Source organism: Antedon mediterranea, chromosome 8 (genome assembly GCF_964355755.1).
Source record: "Antedon mediterranea chromosome 8, ecAntMedi1.1, whole genome shotgun sequence".
Lineage (NCBI taxonomy): Eukaryota > Metazoa > Echinodermata > Crinoidea > Comatulida > Antedonidae > Antedon > Antedon mediterranea.
Genome location: NC_092677.1, coordinates 11,668,142 through 11,686,991, shown reverse-complemented (window position 1 = coordinate 11,686,991; position 18,850 = coordinate 11,668,142). Strand labels below are relative to the sequence as shown.

The window sequence follows — 18,850 nt, the reverse complement described above, 5'->3', positions numbered from 1 at the left end:
TTTTGTGAAAATAAACATTTTTTTAAACAATTTGGTTTTCTTAACTTTTTTTATATGGTGAGGGGGCTTAAGAGAGGGTTGGGTTAAGAATGCAATTTCTGTAACGGTTAGAAAACATGATTGCTTCAGCAGAAAGTAATGGGTTTCATTATGTCACAGTTTCGATACAGCGGTGACGTACGTGGGCGCGCGTACAGGTAAACTTTCGAAACGATAAAGTACCATTGATAAGGACATATATTTCTATCCATTCTTACTTACTGGACTTTTGGTACCATTTTCAGTCAGTCGCCATTGGGTCAATGAATACTCATTTATTATGCGAATACACATCAATTTAGGTTTCTATATAAAATACAAAACTTAAATTGAAAGAGTACTATATTATGTATACCCTACAGTACAGTACACATGTGTTATATTAAATACAACCAATAATGGCCGGATTAATTTTATTACTTTTGTATAAAATTTTATATTTACATAACAACAGAGGTTTTACATATTATGGATATTCGTTGTTTCTAATGAAAATGTATATAAATTGGAGAGAAATTTACTGAAAGATTTTCTAAATTAATGTAAAAGCATTGAAGTTGTTGCTAATTAATTCTGATACTCAGATAAAATGATGGCCAGTATTATACTAAGATGTACTGTACCCTGTTCTTTCATAATCAAAGAGTAATGAATGGGCAAAAAAAAAAAAAAAAAAAAAAAAAATACACAGCAAAATGAGGTTGTATAGTTAACGACACTATGACGTAATATAATTAATATGACTTTATGGTAATTTACACTTTTATATTGGTACAATAAACTATCTTAAATTTATTCTTTTGTAATTTGTTAAACTGTAGTATGCACATTTGTGTATAGGCCCACCCCTACAATAAAAATAGAATATTCCCAAGCGTTATTGACACTATGACGTAATTATAATTAATATGACAAAATGGAAATTTACACTTTGGTACAATAAACTATCTTAATTTTATTTTATTCTTTTGTAATTGTTTAAACTGTAGTATGTACATTTTGTGAATAGGCCCTCCCCTACAATAAAAATAGAATATTCCCAAGCGCAGTTTGTGTGTGGCCGGCATAGATTGGTCATTGGTGGCAGAGCCATTAAATGACTCTGCTGGGTGTGGTGGTGTGATACACAGCGCCGAATGCCGGACTGCGTGATATAACGCGCCGATACGTCACCCAGAAAACATATACGCTGATAATTATGTGCAGCGCATTCGCGTAGCTATGTAACGTTTGCGCATTCCAAAGGTTCCCTAGCAACACAAATACGGCACAGTTATTGTACTATTGTTCAGAAACGTTGATTTCTAATATAACAGTGCATAATTACTAGCTATAATACTTAAACTTGAAAAAATGGAGAACGAATCAGAGGGGGATTTGAAGCAGCAAGGAAAAAAGTCACGCAAAAAATCGTTTAAAAGATTTTTTACGCGTAAGAAAAATAGAGAATTATCAAGAATAACACGAATGGAAAACGGTGCAATTATATTGGATGTAAGTACAGTATGAGAAGTTACTCCACTGATTCTGATTTTTTTTTTTATCTCGTGTTGACTTAACACAGACCTCATATTTTGTGGGGTTCTCTTGTTTTGTAAATTGTTTATCTTTTATATTGTTATACATTTTTATATATTTGTAAAACGAGCAATGAATTTCCGAAAGGATTAATAAAAGAGAATTTGAATTTGACCAAGGTCTCTAGTTAGGCATGTGTAGATTCTAAGGATTGACTAGGCCTAGGTCTCTAGAGTTAGGCATGACGTGTTGCTTCAAAGGATTGACTTTGAAATATTGAATGCCTTTGCTCACACAGGTGAAAGACGTACCGATGTATTTGGAATTGAAGAGACGAGCACAAAAACCTGCTAAACATGATGTTGGTGTAAACACAGAAGACGCTGAAGAACCAGTACTCACCAGAGACCGTAGCACGATAATGAGTCTGCTGTCCACACCAGACGAAGATAAGACCCCTCCTTCACTTCCCGACGCCGCCTCCGCCGATGGAATGGATTGTTATACACAATGTTCTATATTACAACCAGAAGAAGACATTGACGAACAGTCAAACATAGAAGATACCTTTGGATGGACATTGTTTGCAGGGATCGCGTCAACATTTGTGTTTCTGTTATACAACATGCTGTTACAGCCTTCTGTTGGTCAGACCTTGCTTGTGTTATCATTAATTGCACACGCGTTTTTCTGTGGCTCTCTTTGGGTTATAAACGTCAGGACGATGATGGCTATCAATAGGCAGCAGAGAGGAGAGGATTTAGAAGACGCCGACCAAAAAACAATTGAACTAGATTTGGACTCTTTTGAGAAACTTATTGCAGAGACCAAGCGGAAGACAGTTCGAAATGTTATCGATATCTTGGAAAGAAAGGGTCTTATTAAAAAGTCAGATATTGATCTTACATCTAATGAATCTGGTAGTTTTAGTCCAGAAGTTACAAATTCGTTACAATGCTGCTCGATGTGCCCTGCAAGACAAGACGAAAGCCGCACCACGTTTTGACGTCTTCTTGTTACGTAATAATTAATTAATCAATTAACACTATACAATTTTGTGATAATAAAACGTGTTTTTGGTTTTCTTAACATTTTGTATATGGTGAGGGGGTTTAAGTGGAGGTTAATAATAATGCAATTTCTGTAACAGTTAGAAAACATGATTGCTTTCATCAGAAAGTAATGGACCGTTCATTATGTTACAGTTTCGATCGATGGGGTGACGTGCGTGCAGGTAAACTTTCCACCATACCATTGGATATAGTTTCTATCTATTCTTACAGTACTTGCTACATTTTCTTAGTCGGTCGCCATTGTGTCAATGAATAATCATTTATAATGCGACAACACAAAGCTTCTGTATACAGTAAATTGAAATAGTACCGTATTATGTCTGTCATTGGTCACTTTAACCACTATTAACATAATTTAAGGGTCTTTCACACTTGTTCCGTCACGGTTCCTTTTTCCTCCGCCGAGGGGGGGGGGGGGGCGCCGGAAAATCAAATCGAACGTCAAATAGTTCGTTTTCACATGGAGGTATTATACCTCCATGGTTTTCATGACGCTCTCCACGCGGCCATGGCGCGCCAATATCGACATGCGCGTAGCCGTGTCAAACATTGACGTTCTATTTTATTTGCCGCCGCCGCCGTGCCGGAACAGGTGTGAAAAACCCTTTACTAAATCGACTGACTGATTTCTTCAATACCCATACACTTGAGCCAACTTACAAGGATTTTAAATCATTTATTTTCGAATTAATACATCTTACATCCACTAAAACCCTATACACATACAATTAACATCTGTTATCAAGTACAAAAAGTGTAAAACATTCTACCAAAATATATTGCCCCGCATTTTTGTGATAAGGTATTGTAGCATTCAATGAAATGATTTTCTGTAATAAAGGCGGCCTATGATGTTTGTCTGTAACAATTTAAAGTATACGTATGACACGCCATGACTGTGTGCAAAAATTAATATTTCTAACCAATATCAAGCCGAATCGCCGTCTAGAACATAGACTACACCTAAAATGAGATTTAAATTTTAGGCACGTACGATGCCACGTTGTAAACGTGGTACAGGCAATCTTTTAATAATATTTAACAATCTTTACAAAAGTAGTACACCATCCCTCCAGCTAAAAATACAACAATGTATTATTACCGTAATATAAAATATAAACTTTTCATAGTTACATATTATCACTTAGAAATAACTGATATTTTAAATTGTTTTTCATTATAGAACACAATTTGTTTTCGGTGTGAACACTGCCTCCTAAATCTCAGTAACAATAAATTATCACGAAAGATACAAGTTTTTTTTAAATCACAAAGTAAAAATATTTTGAACCCACATATAAAATAATGTAATCATCACATAGTGATTAATTAAAGTAAAATAATCTAATCTCTTTCAAATTCAATAGGTGTTAGCAACTTGCTGATGTCTTCCACTATCTTGACACTGCTTCCACCTATCACACGACGCGCCATTAAATCAACTTCACCGCCTAAAACAAGGATATTCAAATGCAATTCAATTCTCTTTATTTTAGGCAAATTGCCAAGAAGGAAAATCATAAGCGAATTCATTCACTATCCTTCTTAAAGGTGGCAATCCTGTTCACAAGACAAACATACACAAGATGCTCTAAATAAACAAAGCGGAGTTATAAATTGTCATTAGACAAACTCCTGACACTGACAGGACTTGACCCAGGACCCTTGGATTTGTAGCCAAGCAGCATAAGCACCAAGCTACAACACCACTCCAATTATTGTTTATTACGACAATAAAAACCTGCCCAAAATAGAGCCATACACCAGCTCTGACCACCTTTTCACAATCAGGGGTTACTTGTTTCCATCTCGAAAGTGCAATAGATAGAATATTCAACATTTCGTTTTTTAAATTGTTAGGCTTTTTCTAATTATTATTCCTATCCTAAATTTGTCACAGGGATATGGACCTTCACACTTGCTTGATTCTGCCAAACCTCGCGTTCTAAATTCACACATCAATAGGACCTAGCAACCCAGATGTAGTTTGAACCCTACAGTCAAGAGGAAAGAAGCTAAAACTTACCGCCAGGATCCCGTACACAGCCGCCGGCTTCCTGAACGATTATTGTAGCCGCGCAATAATCCCAACAATGTAGGCCATATTCAAAGTACGCTTCGGCAGCTCCACGCGCAACGAAAGACATATTGAGGGCAGCAGAACCCATAGAACGTGTACTAAAGAGGATAAGATATTTCTTGTTACAGTGTGATGTTACATTATATTACAAATTTAGCTGAAGCACAACAATTATACCATAAACTTTTACAATGAGTTTGGGTGTAGTCCATAAGTGAATTGTGAGTATACTGTAGTTAAATTTGTATTTGTTAAATGAAATATTTGAAACATGATTTTTATATGATAATTATTTATATAATCTAACATTAACAAATGATATGTCATGCAGTTGTTTATTTGTCATTTTTAATGGGTTGGTATAAGATAAGTTCTTTTACTTTGATCCTTGAAACAGCTCCTATTATTGATATCATTTAAGTTATTATAAATGTATGCTTGTTTTTTTTTTTCTTTGACAGTTTAATATAAATGTGAATGAATAATATAAAAACACCTGGAATACATTGCCTGAACTTACCCATAGGGTATTGCTAAACCCCGCAAACCTAAAAAAAACCATAGCAAACCCCACCGAACCAACATAAAAGTGATTGAGTTTAATTAAATTTCTATTGTTAACTACTTATTTTTAGGGTAAAACATCATTATTTGGTAAAAAATGATTGCTAATTTTTAACCAAAAAATTATGTTTTACCCCAAAAATAAGTAGTTAACAGTAGAAATTTAATATTTTATATACCCAGTGGGTTGTACACTCCATGAATCAATCCCTTTTATGTTGGTTCGGTGGGGTTTGCTATGTTTTTTTGGAGGTTTGCAGGGGTTTAGCAATACCCCTTACCCATGTACTTTTCCTTCCTGTACAACTCTGTGTATATTCTGCCTGTTTATCTCCATCTTATCAGCTTCTCTCCCACTTCCAAGTTCATGTATGATCAAACTTTTACAAAGTTCTAAACAAGAAGTCAAATGATATATCCTCTGTTATAATCCCACCCTCTAGAATACAAAGTTTGGCCAACTTTGGAGGGTGGGCCTATATCCAGGGAAAGCCTGGTTCAAGAAAAAAATGATTGGTAAGCATTTCTTGTAAAAACTCATCTGAACTGGCTAGAGCGGCCTACATCCTGACCAAAAGTCAATACTGAGACTATAGCCAGGGATATGTCTGTTTGTGAAATCAGACATAAAGTACTAGGGAGTGGGATTAGCCCCAAAGTGGGATTATACCCGAGGATGTAGTAAAACAGGTATGATAATATATTAGGTATAATATAGCAGTATATACTCTTCCTTAGGAACATGGGATACTTTACTGTAAAACGGATAATGTGAATTTTAACATTACAACCTCTATTCAGGGGACACCTTTGTTTAGCTTTGTTGGGTGTTCCGTTAGAGTTCTATAGTTCATGGACTACAAACCTGTTTGACCAGAAACTTTGATAGGTTTATTGTTAAGAAAAGCACCTCCTCCTTTGATCGCTGTATACATTTCATTTAATATAGGATTGTATACAACTCCAACAACAGCTTGCTTGTTGATTGTTAACCCAATGGATACTGCAACAGTGGGAAAACTACAGAAGAAATAACAAATTGTAACCAACTTTTTTCTAACTCCTTTATGCACTTGCCAATTGTATAACCCACTTTACGGTATTTACAAATAATTATTGATGCCGGGGTGCATAAAAAACTACATGGTACTGTAGGTCACATCAATGAACAATGGTGTGTCAATGTCCATCACTTTACCATCCACTTTATCATGAAAACTAGTATATCGGACAAACGGTGCACCTCTTCTGGGGGTCGTATAGTGGGTCATACAATTATTATTATTTATTCAGGCAAAAGATACATTTTTACCAAATATAATACAAATCAACAAATTAAACAAACAAAATGCAAGAAAAAAATATAAAATCATAGTCACTAGCTGCCAGGAAAGTACAAAATCAGCCTAAGCCACTGTCACCAATTAGGTGTGTACCTTCAACTAGTGACTAATTATTACAAATAATATAAATAATATAGATGACCAGAATACCTAAAGTTAATATCTTAAAAGAATAACTTAATTATATTAAGTCTTTAGTATATATATGTAAATGCTAAATTAAAAGTAAAAGTTAAAGTTTGATAATGTAAATGTAGACATAGCTTTGGTACCTGTGGACAAAGTTACACGTTCCATCCACAGGGTCAACCATCCATGTTGCATTGTCTGTGTACTCAACAGCCTCGCCGTCACTGACTGACTCTTCACCTATAAAACTATAAAAAAAAACATTTACATAGTGAGCAAATATCAAAACATAAATATTCAATTAAAAATTATTCAGAAATTTAATTAATAATTAAACAAAAAAGCAACCACTAAAACAACTTTGTAATCGACCAGATGCTCATTCACACAAAAGTACAGTGTTATGGACAATGAATGCATTCATTTATTATACCATATGCCACAATTTTCCAAAACCAGAATTTGTCTATAAGATCACTGAAACTGATGATACAAATTTATTATTATATTCATTAAACGCATTTCTGAAAGAATAATGCTATTATTAATTACCGTAAGTCCAAGAGTGTGTGTGGGACCCACACTTACCTATGTTGAGGATATTTATTTTTTAATGTAGAAAAAATAAGTTTTTCAACTGCTTTGTCAGTCTCAGTTACCAAATCAGCTGATGATGACTTTGTCTCAATAGATTTTTCTTTGTAGAATGTTTCTATGATGAGCTAATAATAATAAAAAGACAGCCAAAAGTATTTATATTAAAATAAAACCGGTTAAGCCCTACTGAAACTATAATAAATCATATATCTGTGTGGGGCCGGGAGGGGAGAAGAACTGCTGGCTAACCGGCTCCGATCATACGCTTGGCTTACTCTGAACTGCTACTGGGCCTAGTCCTTAGTAGGACATTGGGCTTTAACTAAGCTAGAGAGAGAGTGGTGGTAGGTAAACTAAACGGGCTAGGCTAGCCTAGGCCTACTATCAGGTCTGCTAGGTAGTACTACTAAGTAGGCTAGGCCTAGTAGCCTAGAGGCTCTAGCTAGCTAGCTAGTCTAAAAAAGAAAGCCGGGCCTAGCTAGCCCACCCAGTCAGTAGGTTAGGTAATAATATATTATTTTTAACGAACCTCTCCACCAGCCTTTGCTACATTTATTGCAGACTGTAGATAATCATTTAGATCGTGTCCATCAAAAGCCATAGTTTGTAGTACTGTAGTAAATTAATAAACCGGCACACACTTTTTCGTCGACTTGGGTTGGTTTCGCACGTTAAAAAACAGCAGACGACGGAATTCTTTTCTCAAATAAACTAGAGAGGGCGCTGTATTAATAAATATTTAACATGAATATGCAAAAGGCGATTCCGTCCGATCGATCATTTATTAACAAATAGCAAGGCCTATATAACATAACAAATAAAAAACAAACTGTAACTGGTTGCGAATGAAAAATTGAGGAACCCAATAATACTCTATAATATAGCCTATTATTTTATTGTCGCTTCGCCCAAACTACTTGTTTTTACAGTTGTCACATGAAACATCATTCTTACATAATTATGTAAAAGTCTTTTCAATTAAACGTTTCTCTTAATTCTTTTTAGCACAGTTCTTTTGTTCTAAATGTTTAAAGTTGGAAAGTTGCTGAAGTAGTTGTCATAGCATTGTAAAGGTATGTGTTGTTAAATGGGACAAACTGATTGGTTACAATTTTGATAACTTCTTGCGCTGCAACTCCTCCCATGAACGAGGCAACCGAGTGAAGTTCACAAGCTCCATATCGACACCTATAAAAAGACGTGTTGTAAATTTAAATTTTCCAAAAATATACAGTCTCTAATAGTTATATAAATCCAAAGGCAAAACACTGAAAAAATGACAATGCTGTGGGTATCAGTGGCTGGATCTCAATGGAGATACAAACAAGAAAAAAAGCACAAAGCTAAATCAAAACGATGAAGTAAAACAGCCAGAAAAGTTAGCAGAGCTTTCAGGCAACACTAGCCCTTCATCAGTGCAAGTGAAGGTACAGTACTTGGACAAAGATAGATAGATATATCAGGCAAGCGCTGCCTGAGTGGACAGGAATAAAAGAAATATTTATTTTTCCATTAATATTACCACCGCCTTTTGATCAGTCTGTCTGTGTGTTTGTCAGCACGATTACGTAAAAACTATACTGACATATTTTTACAAAATGTTGATCATAGATAGACTTTAATCTACGGAAGACTCCATTTTGGAGGTTTGCAATAGTTACATGCTCTAGTATTCAGTAATAAATAAAAAAAAAATCAATCTTACAGTTCTTGTATATAATCTTCTTTAGGTAAAGATCCCAGTGTCATTTCTTGCAATATACTGCATACACAGCTCTATTGTAGTAAGTACAGTAATAACATTACATTAGCCAGACCTTAGATAATACTGTACATCCAGCATATAACATTATACTATTGAATAACTGTGTTTAACTACTGTGAAATAGCTTTGCCTCTGGGAGTTGAGTAATTGGTCAGATGTGTTTCCCCACTCTGACGTAATTTTGTGTTCATTGAGAAACGCCAGGCTAGTGATCTGGAGGTCGTGGGTTTGAGTGTTCTCAATGTACAGACAACTACCTCCTGGACCTAGACAATACTCCGAGGGCAAATAATCTTTTAGGACAACTACCTCCGCAGGACAACTAACCCCTGGACAACTACCACCCAGAAAACTATCCCTTTAGAACAACTATCCCCCGGACGGACAACTACCACCCAGACCATTCAACAACCTGACTCTGCAACAGTGTATAATAGGAATTAATAACTATATTTTAATTCGTTACTTTGACGAATTACTATTCATTATTGTAAACAAAAGTAAAAGATTGAACATAAATATAGCCTGGTATAAACTGAAGATTGTCACAAATGATCATAGGATAGTCGAACGTATTATATAGTACTCCCTGTATTTACTGTAAAGACTGGGTTCGCTAATAATAATAATAATTTTTGCGTCAGGACAATGCTTCGATAACCACTGGTCTTAAAAGAATTAATTTTTGTCTCAAATTTGTCATATATGTATTTTTGTACACTTGAAGAATAATATCACTTTTGATATTTGACCTCAATGTTCACTCACCGAATAAACGGCGTTCTTTAAATAAATTCCCCTCAAATAAACGGTGACCATGTCACTCCAATGAAACATCATATGGAATAATCGGCGTCTATTTCCATTAGATTATACCCCCTCCCATTGAATAAACAACTTTCTTCCAATAAATGTCCACCTAAAAACCACCTAAACAATAAACAGCCCAGGCCGTTTTTTTAATAAATACGGTACTTTAAATCTAGCACATCTACATCTAGCGTGCTGTTAAACAGAATAATCGGTTAAAAACGGGTGTTTCGAAACTAGAGACCCGAGACCAGAGACCAGAGACCCGAGACCCAATACGAAAAGGGAGACCTAAATATACGAAAAGGGAGACCCACGTACGAAAAGGGAGACCCCATTATACGAAAAGGGAGACCCCACTATACGAAAAGGGAGACCCTAATATACGAAAAAGGAGACCTAAATATACGAAAAGGGAGACCCAAATATACGAAAAGGGAGACCCAAATATACAAAATGGGAGACCCAAATATACGAAAAGGGAGACCCACTATAAGAAAAGGGAGACCCCACTATACGAAAAGAGAGACCACACTATACGAAAAGGGATACCCTAATATACGAAAAGGGAGACCCAAATATAGGTCTCCCTGTTCGTATTGGGTCTCGTGTCAGGTCTCTGGTCTCGGGTCTCTAGTTTCGAAACACCCGTTAAAAACAGATGATTTCATTTTTACAGAAACCGGTCCTATATATTTGTCTACTTTTGGATTTGGAGGGGGGGGGGGGGGGTAGTTGACCGGGGGATAGTTACCCGGGTGGTAGTTGTCCTAAACGGGTAGTTGTCCTAAAGGGGTTGTTGTCCGGGGGGGTAGTTATCCTAAGGGGGTAGTTGTCCTAAGGGGGTAGTTGTTCGTGGGGTAGTTGTCCTAAGGAGGTAGTTCTCCGGGTGGTAAACATCCGGGGGGGGGGGGGGGTAACTGTCTAGGGGGTAGGTGTCCTAGAACCTAATGATCACTATATCACTGTATATGGATAGGTAACAAATATTTTTTATTGTGATATTCTTAACTTTTGGATTTTTAACACAAGAAAAAAAGATTTTATTTACTTACTTTTAACTTGACTGAGTCACTGTCAACTTGATCGTCATAAGTGCCCGGGAAATAACTATATTGACTGTAGAATTTATCTGCTGCCCTCAACATTATGTACCAGTAAATTTCACTATCAGGGTTTTCAAAATTCATTGCTATTTAAATACAAAAACAAAATTGTTTCGTCAAACCTTCTCCAAATTTAGATTTGTTGAGATGAATTGTGATTTAAATTGAAACTGAGCATGTTATTTAATACCTGAATAATTAGGCCTGAGCAGTATTATAATAATACTGTAAAACTCCTCCTTTTGGACACTTGTGAAACGATCAAGAGCCACTATATTTGTTAACACTACGGCCAACCTATATTCAGGGACACTTCCATCAAGGAGACACTTTGTTGGTTAGGCACTTTGTAGGGTTAGACACTTTGTAGGGTTAGACACTTTGTAGGGTTAGACACATTGTAGGGTTAGACACTTTGTAGGGTTAGACACTTTGTAAGGGTTAGACACTTTGTAGGGTTAGACACTTTGTAGGGTTAGACACTTTGTAGGGTTAGGCATTTTGTAAGGGTTAGACACTTTGTAGGGTTAGACACTTTGTAGGGTTAGACACTTTGTAAGGGTTAGACACTTTGTAGGGTTAGACACATTGTAAGGTTAGACACTTTGTAAGGTTAGACACTTTGTAGGGTTAGACACTTTGTAGGGTTAGACACTTTGTAGGGTTAGACACTTTGTAGGGTTAGACACTTTGTAGGGTTAGACACTTTGTAGGGTTAGACACTTTGTAGGGTTAGACACTTTGTAAGGTTAGACACTTTGTTGGTTAGACACTTTGTAAGGTTAGACACATTGTAGGGTTAGACACTTTGTAGGGTTAGACACTTTGTAGGGTTAGACACTTTGTAGGGTTAGACACTTTGTAGGGTTAGACACTTTGTAGGGTTAGACACTTTGTAAGGTTAGACACTTTGTAGGGTTAGACACTTTGTAGGGTTAGACACTTTGTAGGGTTAGACACTTTGTAGGGTTAGACACTTTGTAGGGTTAGACACCTTGTAGGGTTAGACACTTTGTAGGGTTAGACACTTTGTAGGGTTAGACACTTTGTAGGGTTAGACACTTTGTAGGGTTAGGCATTTTGTAGGGTTAGACACTTTGTAGGGTTAGACACTTTGTAGGGTTAGACACTTTGTAGGGTTAGGCATTTTGTAGGGTTAGGCACTTTGTAGGGTTAGACACTTTGTAGGGTTAGACACTTTGTAGGGTTAGACACTTTGTAGGGTTAGACACTTTGTAGGGTTAGACACTTTGTAGGTTAGGCACTTTGTAGGGTTAGGCATTTTGTAGGGTTAGACACTTTGTAGGGTTAGACACTTTGTAGGGTTAGGCATTTTGTAGGGTTAGGCACTTTGTAGGGTTAGACACTTTGTAGGGTTAGACACTTTGTAGGGTTAGACACTTTGTAGGGTTAGACACTTTGTAGGGTTAGACACTTTGTAGGTTAGGCACTTTGTAGGGTTAGACACTTTGTAGGGTTAGACACTTTGTAGGTTAGGCACTTTGTAGGGTTAGACACTTTGTAGGGTTAGACACTTTGTAGGGTTAGACACTTTGTAGGGTTAGACACTTTGTAGGGTTAGACACTTTGTAGGGTTAGACACTTTGTAGGGTTAGGCATTTTGTAGGGTTAGGCATTTTGTAGGGTTAGGCATTTTGTAGGGTTAGACACTTTGTAGGGTTAGACACTTTGTAGGGTTAGACACTTTGTAGGGTTAGACACTTTGTAGGGTTAGACACTTTGTAGGGTTAGACACTTTGTAGGGTTAGGCATTTTGTAGGGTTAGGCATTTTGTAGGGTTAGGCATTTTGTAGGGTTAGACACTTTGTAGGGTTAGACACTTTGTAGGGTTAGACACTTTGTAGGGTTAGACACTTTGTAAGGTTAGACACTTTGTAGGGTTAGACACTTTGTAGGGTTAGACACTTTGTAGGGTTAGACACTTTGTAGGGTTAGACACTTTGTAGGGTTAGACACTTTGTAGGGTTAGACACTTTGTAGGGTTAGACACTTTGTAGGGTCCCAGAGGTGTCCCCTTAATGAGGTTCTACTGTATACAAGTTAATTGATACTAAAAAAATAGCTTATTTACATATTTCTTGTGTAGCTGCAGAATCCGGAGAATATTCCTGTGTCAACGATCGGCATCGGATAACACGTAGGAAGGCAGAATTTTTACAGAAAAGTTTAATTTCATTATCTTGTATGGTGTCGGAAGCCTGTACAAGCAAATGTAAATGAATTGTTTAATAAATTAAAATAATATATTAAATATAATAATTTTGGAATAATAATGTTAAAAAACTTTGTCAGTTGGTCAGTTTATCCAACACAATGCACAATGGGTTGGTCTAAAGCTCTGTCCACACTATCAATTTATGTGACAACAATATGTGATGTGCCCATATGTTGACATGATGTCATATCACTACCATTATTATTTGAGCATATCACTACTATATTTGGGCACATCACACATTATTTTGTCAAACTTGTTTGATAGTGTAAACAGAGCTTAAGTCAAGTAGTGAATCTACCAAACATAATCATTGGTTGATCATAATCAATCTGAAACTCATTTCATTGGTCAGTTTGTAAGTCGATCCGTCAATACAACGCAATCATTATTCTTTGGTCTCTAAGTCAGTCTACCAAACACAATTAGCAGCTTGGCTCAATAGAACAGTTTTCTTTTAAATTCCGTAATCAAAGCAAAAATATTTTTACTTTTCCAAGAGATGTTAAAATTTGTTGCACTCTTGAAGTAACTGCTATGCAATCTGTCCTTGCTTGCTCCTTATATCTAAAAAATATTAAAAGTGTATACAATGAATAGCTAACAATAAACAATCAATTGCGAATTCAATTTTTTCTAGCAGTTTAGTATAGGTTATAGATCGTATTAATATTAGCAAAAAGACAAATATTTTGGCACATATGCCGATCCATACGTATAGTACTCACAAATACATATTTTCCAGACAAAAATCGAAATGTGTGGGCTAACAGAAAAAAAAGGCAATAAACACAGACTTAAGGCAAGTCTATAAGTAGCAGTTAGACCAAGTATGGTACGCCAATGTGAAAGGGGCTTTATTGCACAATCTATGGGGTCCCTACAACACCATTCATTTGGATTTTAAATTAGATGAAAATAAAGTATAAATCTCACATATTTTGAAGTTGTATGTATCTTTTTGAATCTGCCGTCATGTCTGGTATTGCCCCCCTGAGTGGTAACATCCCATTTCCTTCATTTGCAATGAATTGTTTTAAAGCCTGCGCCATAATCCAAAACGATGAACTCTACAGAAATATATGAATAAATATGACAGAAAGGTCAACAATTAAATAGAAAACAAATATGAATGGGAAGCTTAAAACCCGTTTTCCACTGGACGAATTTATTCATGCGAATCAAAAATTTTCACTAATGCGCACGCATATTAGAATTTTCATTTACTTTTTGTGACGTAGAAAAATGCGTAAACGAAACGTAACTCAGGAATATTTGATATGCAGGTTATCTGGGTCGTTAACTGTACGTATTTCATTCATTCATATATACACATTTATTCAATTATAACAATAAGTGGCCGAGTGGCCGAGCGGTTAAGACAGTGGAACCGTAATTAAGTAGCCATAACATCGGCAGGGGTTCGAGGCTCACTCACTCAATGGTTCTGGTGGTACAACGAGTCTTCTCGGATAAGGACTATAAACCGTAGGTCCAGTGTACACATCTAGCTCGTGTGCACTTTAAAGAACCTAGTACATCTTTCGAGACGAGTAGGGGGTTACCCCGGGCCCTCTGGGAGACCAGTCTTTGACTAAAGAGGTTACCCAGTATAAATATATATTTCAATTCAATTCAATAACTGGGGCCCGCACTAGAAGCAATGGCTTGTCTCATTAACACCTCGACAATACATATAAGAATAATACCTGAAAATAATATAAAGAACAATATGTATACAAAATGTATGAAGAACAATAAAATATAAATAAATAAAATATTATTATAGACTGCATTTTAATGATATGCATCTAAAAACAAAAAATAAACTAAAACAGTAGTCTAATTTAAATCTAAATGTGTACCTCAGATGATAAATTTGTACATGCTGGATCATCAATTATTCCTTGAACCTCAGAGGGTATTTTACTAGGATTGAGGGCAGTATTAACGGCCATAATAGCCTCATCAAAGTTCTCTTCATCCTCGGGAACGCCATGCTCATTCTTTCGTATTCCACTTCTTAAGAGATCTTTAAAGCTCGTCTTTTCTTTGTAATTTTTCGGAACCTGTCCATTGTGCTACAGAAAATCATGTAAAACACACAAAACACAAAATAGTAACTAAAATAAAGGCAAATGTATTGTTATTGTTATGCACCCACTGCAGCCCCTTTGTTATTCCCTTTGTGGCATGCTACTACAATAGACTCATTGCAGAAGCATTCAATCAATTAAATTTTAATAATTTAATAATAAGATGCATTCTGAATATTTGAAAACAGAACTTGAATCTAAACAAAAATCTTGAAACAAATTTTTTAAATTAAGAAAATATAAACCACAGCAACTTACCGTTTCTTTCCATTTCTCTAAGAATTTATACAATAATACCAAATATGGTGTGTGCATATGTTCCTATATGGAAAAATATATTTTTAATTAATTTGATTAAAATTAGATTTTTTTAAATAACAATGAAACTGCAACGGAACTACTTTAACAACATGTAAATACCTGTTTAGTCATTGCTTCCAAATCTAATGAATTTGCATATTCAACAAGCCCGGCAAGAGGTTTATCCAATCGGAGGTCCTCATGTGCGTTGTCAGGTTGAGATTCAATAACTACATGAAAGAGACAACACAATTGGTTAATATTCAATAAAGTCTGTGACTAAAGCTCTGTCTACACTATCAAACTAGTTTGACAAAAAAGTGAGATATGCCCAAATATGGTAGTAATATGACCTCATCATGTCCATATATAGACACATCACATTTTTGGTCACATAAAATTTGATAGTGTAGACAGAGAGTGCTTAAAATTTGTGGATACCAATTTGGTCTATTTTAATAGACCAAATTGGTATCTTAAAAAGATGTTCTACTACAGTACCTGTGTGTTCATTCACTACCAGCCTCATGTAGCCTATCATACCATAACTTCTACACACAAGTAATGGTATATCTGCAGCATATAGAATAGATGACAGGTCTAGTAATGTTCTAAAAAAAAACAAGAAATCCATGAATAAATTTGGGCCTTTATATGTTACAACAGCCATTAATTGCAAAAAATGTGTTTTTTAGACCAATTTACTTGTGCCGATTTTGGTAATTCTCTGGCATATTCTGTACGTCACTATCAATTCCCAGAAAGTTGATAATGAATTCACTCATTTATATAGATGTCCATTGAACAGGTAACCCAATAGTATACTATATATCTATAATATAATTTTACTGATTTCATCGTCATATTTTTAGTAATCTTCTTCGATTATAATGTATATAAACTCAGTGCTAGGCATACATACTACAGTATGTTAATTATTTTCATAACTGTAATGTAATGAAGATGATAAGATAATGTATATAATTTAGTATGTGTTTGTAAATCTACTCTGTGTGGTGGTTAACAGTGAGATTCCATTCATTAACACAATAATAAAGTTTGTATATATGAGCATCTGGGTGTCAAAGTTCAACCAATCACAATGCCTATCTAAATAATTTACCTTTCAACAAGACTGGTGACAATCACAATTGTGAAGCTTTTCAGATATTCAGGATTATTTTCTAGAATCTGTTCTGGTGACTAAAATTGAAAAAAAGAATCAAATAATTTTTTTAGATTTGAAAATGAATGTTTATACGACTTACAGATTTTGTTTTAATTGTTGGAAATATATAACTTGATGAAAATTTAAATTAATGAACATCCAATAATCTAATTCACAAACCACATCATAAAAAAAGGTGTTCACCAGAGTATTAAGCTCTGTCTGCACTATCAAAGTTTATGTGACAAAAAAAAAGTGATGTGCCCATATATGGACATGATGGTGTCATGTCATATCTCTACCATATTTGGGCACACCACACTTGTTTTCGTCAAACTAGTTTGATAGTGTAGGCAGACCTTTACTGTAGGCATGTACTGTAAATAAAATAAATCCTACAAATGATAAATTAAAGTAATAATTATTATAATATATTATATAATTATTTAAAAATTATCATAAAGAGGGAATTAGATGGCCTTTTATACCTCTTCTACAGCATTACCAGTGACATCATTATTAAGCTCCAGTAGTAACTCTGTAGCAACCTGAGCACGTGATTTTCCAATGCTATCTTGAGATAGGAAAAAACTGAAAGAAACGGATCAATATCTTATTAATTTTCATGTGTTGTTTTTGCAAATTCATTTTCAATTTTGTTCACAAGAGCGCAATTTATGTAACAATTTATCTAATAAACATGATGTTTAATTTGTAGGAGGCAAGTCTGGCTTCTAGGCTGATATTTGTAGATAGATAGATAGAAAGATAAATATTTTGGCACATTTTGCGTTTCATATGTATAATACATAAGCTAGTAGACAGAAATCGAAACACGGACTGGCATGGTGGAATAACATAAAAAAGACAATAAATACAGATACAGACATATAGTAAAGTAGGAGGAGGTGTAACAATAACCGTAAACCTTACTTGTTACCAACATCTTCTCCTTTTACTTTGTTTCCATCAATAATTGTGAATGAACCAATTCCTGGAAGAATAAGATTCTTCAGAATCTCTGTACCAGTAGCTGAAGCATTGATCAAACAGATTTTAGCATTTTCCAATAATGTTTGGCCATGATCTCCCCATAACCTAAATCAAATAAAATATTACGATGCAGTTGAGATAATGACCTAGTAGTAGGCCTAGATAGGAGCCTACTACAAACAAGATATATATATAACAACTCCCTGGTTTAGCATAGGTCAACATCTTTTTTTTTTTTTGTGGATTTTAGGCCCGAACGTCCAATTCACACACTCTTCTTGTTGGCCCGATCGGTCACCATCCGTCTTCCTATGCTCGTCGTCTGACTCGACTAAGCCTAGAGAATCTAGGCTAATAATTATACTATAGAGTATCTATCTGTCTTATGTTTAAAGTTAGAACAACTTCACTGTCAACTGTTTCAAAGCAATCAAGAAAAGTACCTTAATTGGCGGTCATATTTTGCTTTTTTATCAACATTCTTCCGAATGACGGGCGCAGCCATCTTTTTTTTTTTTTTTAGCTTTTTCTATAAGAGGCGCCACCAATGTACGACGGCCGCGGGGATGAATTTAAACTTTAGATGGAAAAGTAATATTGTGGTAGAAGTATAAACCAGAGAGATGTAAAAATTTATTTTACATCTCCCTGTATAGACCAGGCCCAGGTGGAAATTCAATTAAAAGCGGAACCACTGTTTCTGAGAGAATGTGTAAAATAATTGGTTTCCAATTGTATTGTTATCTTGGACATCATGCATGAAGGCTGGACACAATAAACTATCTACTGCTTGTTCAAACAAAAATACAAATCAATGTGCCTCTGGGTCATGAAGATATCATTGTTGACACAAGTGTTATTTAGATTCATAAACCTATATAATGATTATCTGTTTATATCATCAAGTACAATTAGGTTGTATTTGAGAAGCAAATAGTTCATGGTATTTAGAGGGTTATCTAATCAATGTTGGGCTTGCTGGCCAGCAGACCTTTGTTTTCATACATTCACAAACCGAATAAGTACAAGCATG

The 18,850-nt window shown here is 35.3% G+C and overlaps 2 protein-coding genes across 2 annotated transcripts; both read right to left on the bottom strand.

Annotated features, from left to right (window-relative positions):
• Window positions 1-3,293: 3,293 nt before the first annotated feature.
• Window positions 3,294-8,008, bottom strand: LOC140056303 (inositol monophosphatase 1-like). Its single transcript, XM_072101629.1, has 7 exons — window positions 7,873-8,008; window positions 7,335-7,468; window positions 6,890-6,994; window positions 6,140-6,294; window positions 5,556-5,667; window positions 4,657-4,808; window positions 3,294-4,081 (listed from the first exon to the last, which is right to left on the bottom strand). The coding sequence occupies exons 1-7, from the start codon at window positions 7,942-7,944 to the stop codon at window positions 3,975-3,977; spliced, it is 837 nt and encodes a 278-aa protein (XP_071957730.1). The 5' UTR covers window positions 7,945-8,008; the 3' UTR covers window positions 3,294-3,974.
• Window positions 8,009-8,212: 204 nt separating this feature from the next.
• On the bottom strand, window positions 8,213-18,325 carry LOC140056302 (NEDD8-activating enzyme E1 regulatory subunit-like). The gene is made up of 14 exons (XM_072101628.1): window positions 18,261-18,325; window positions 17,758-17,922; window positions 17,313-17,415; window positions 16,780-16,859; window positions 16,158-16,267; window positions 15,777-15,886; window positions 15,615-15,677; window positions 15,126-15,341; window positions 14,197-14,330; window positions 13,752-13,827; window positions 13,117-13,243; window positions 10,974-11,110; window positions 9,049-9,119; window positions 8,213-8,531 (listed from the first exon to the last, which is right to left on the bottom strand). Exons 1-14 carry the CDS (start codon window positions 18,320-18,322, stop codon window positions 8,372-8,374), a joined length of 1,614 nt encoding a protein of 537 aa, XP_071957729.1. The 5' UTR covers window positions 18,323-18,325; the 3' UTR covers window positions 8,213-8,371.
• Window positions 18,326-18,850: the final 525 nt, after the last annotated feature.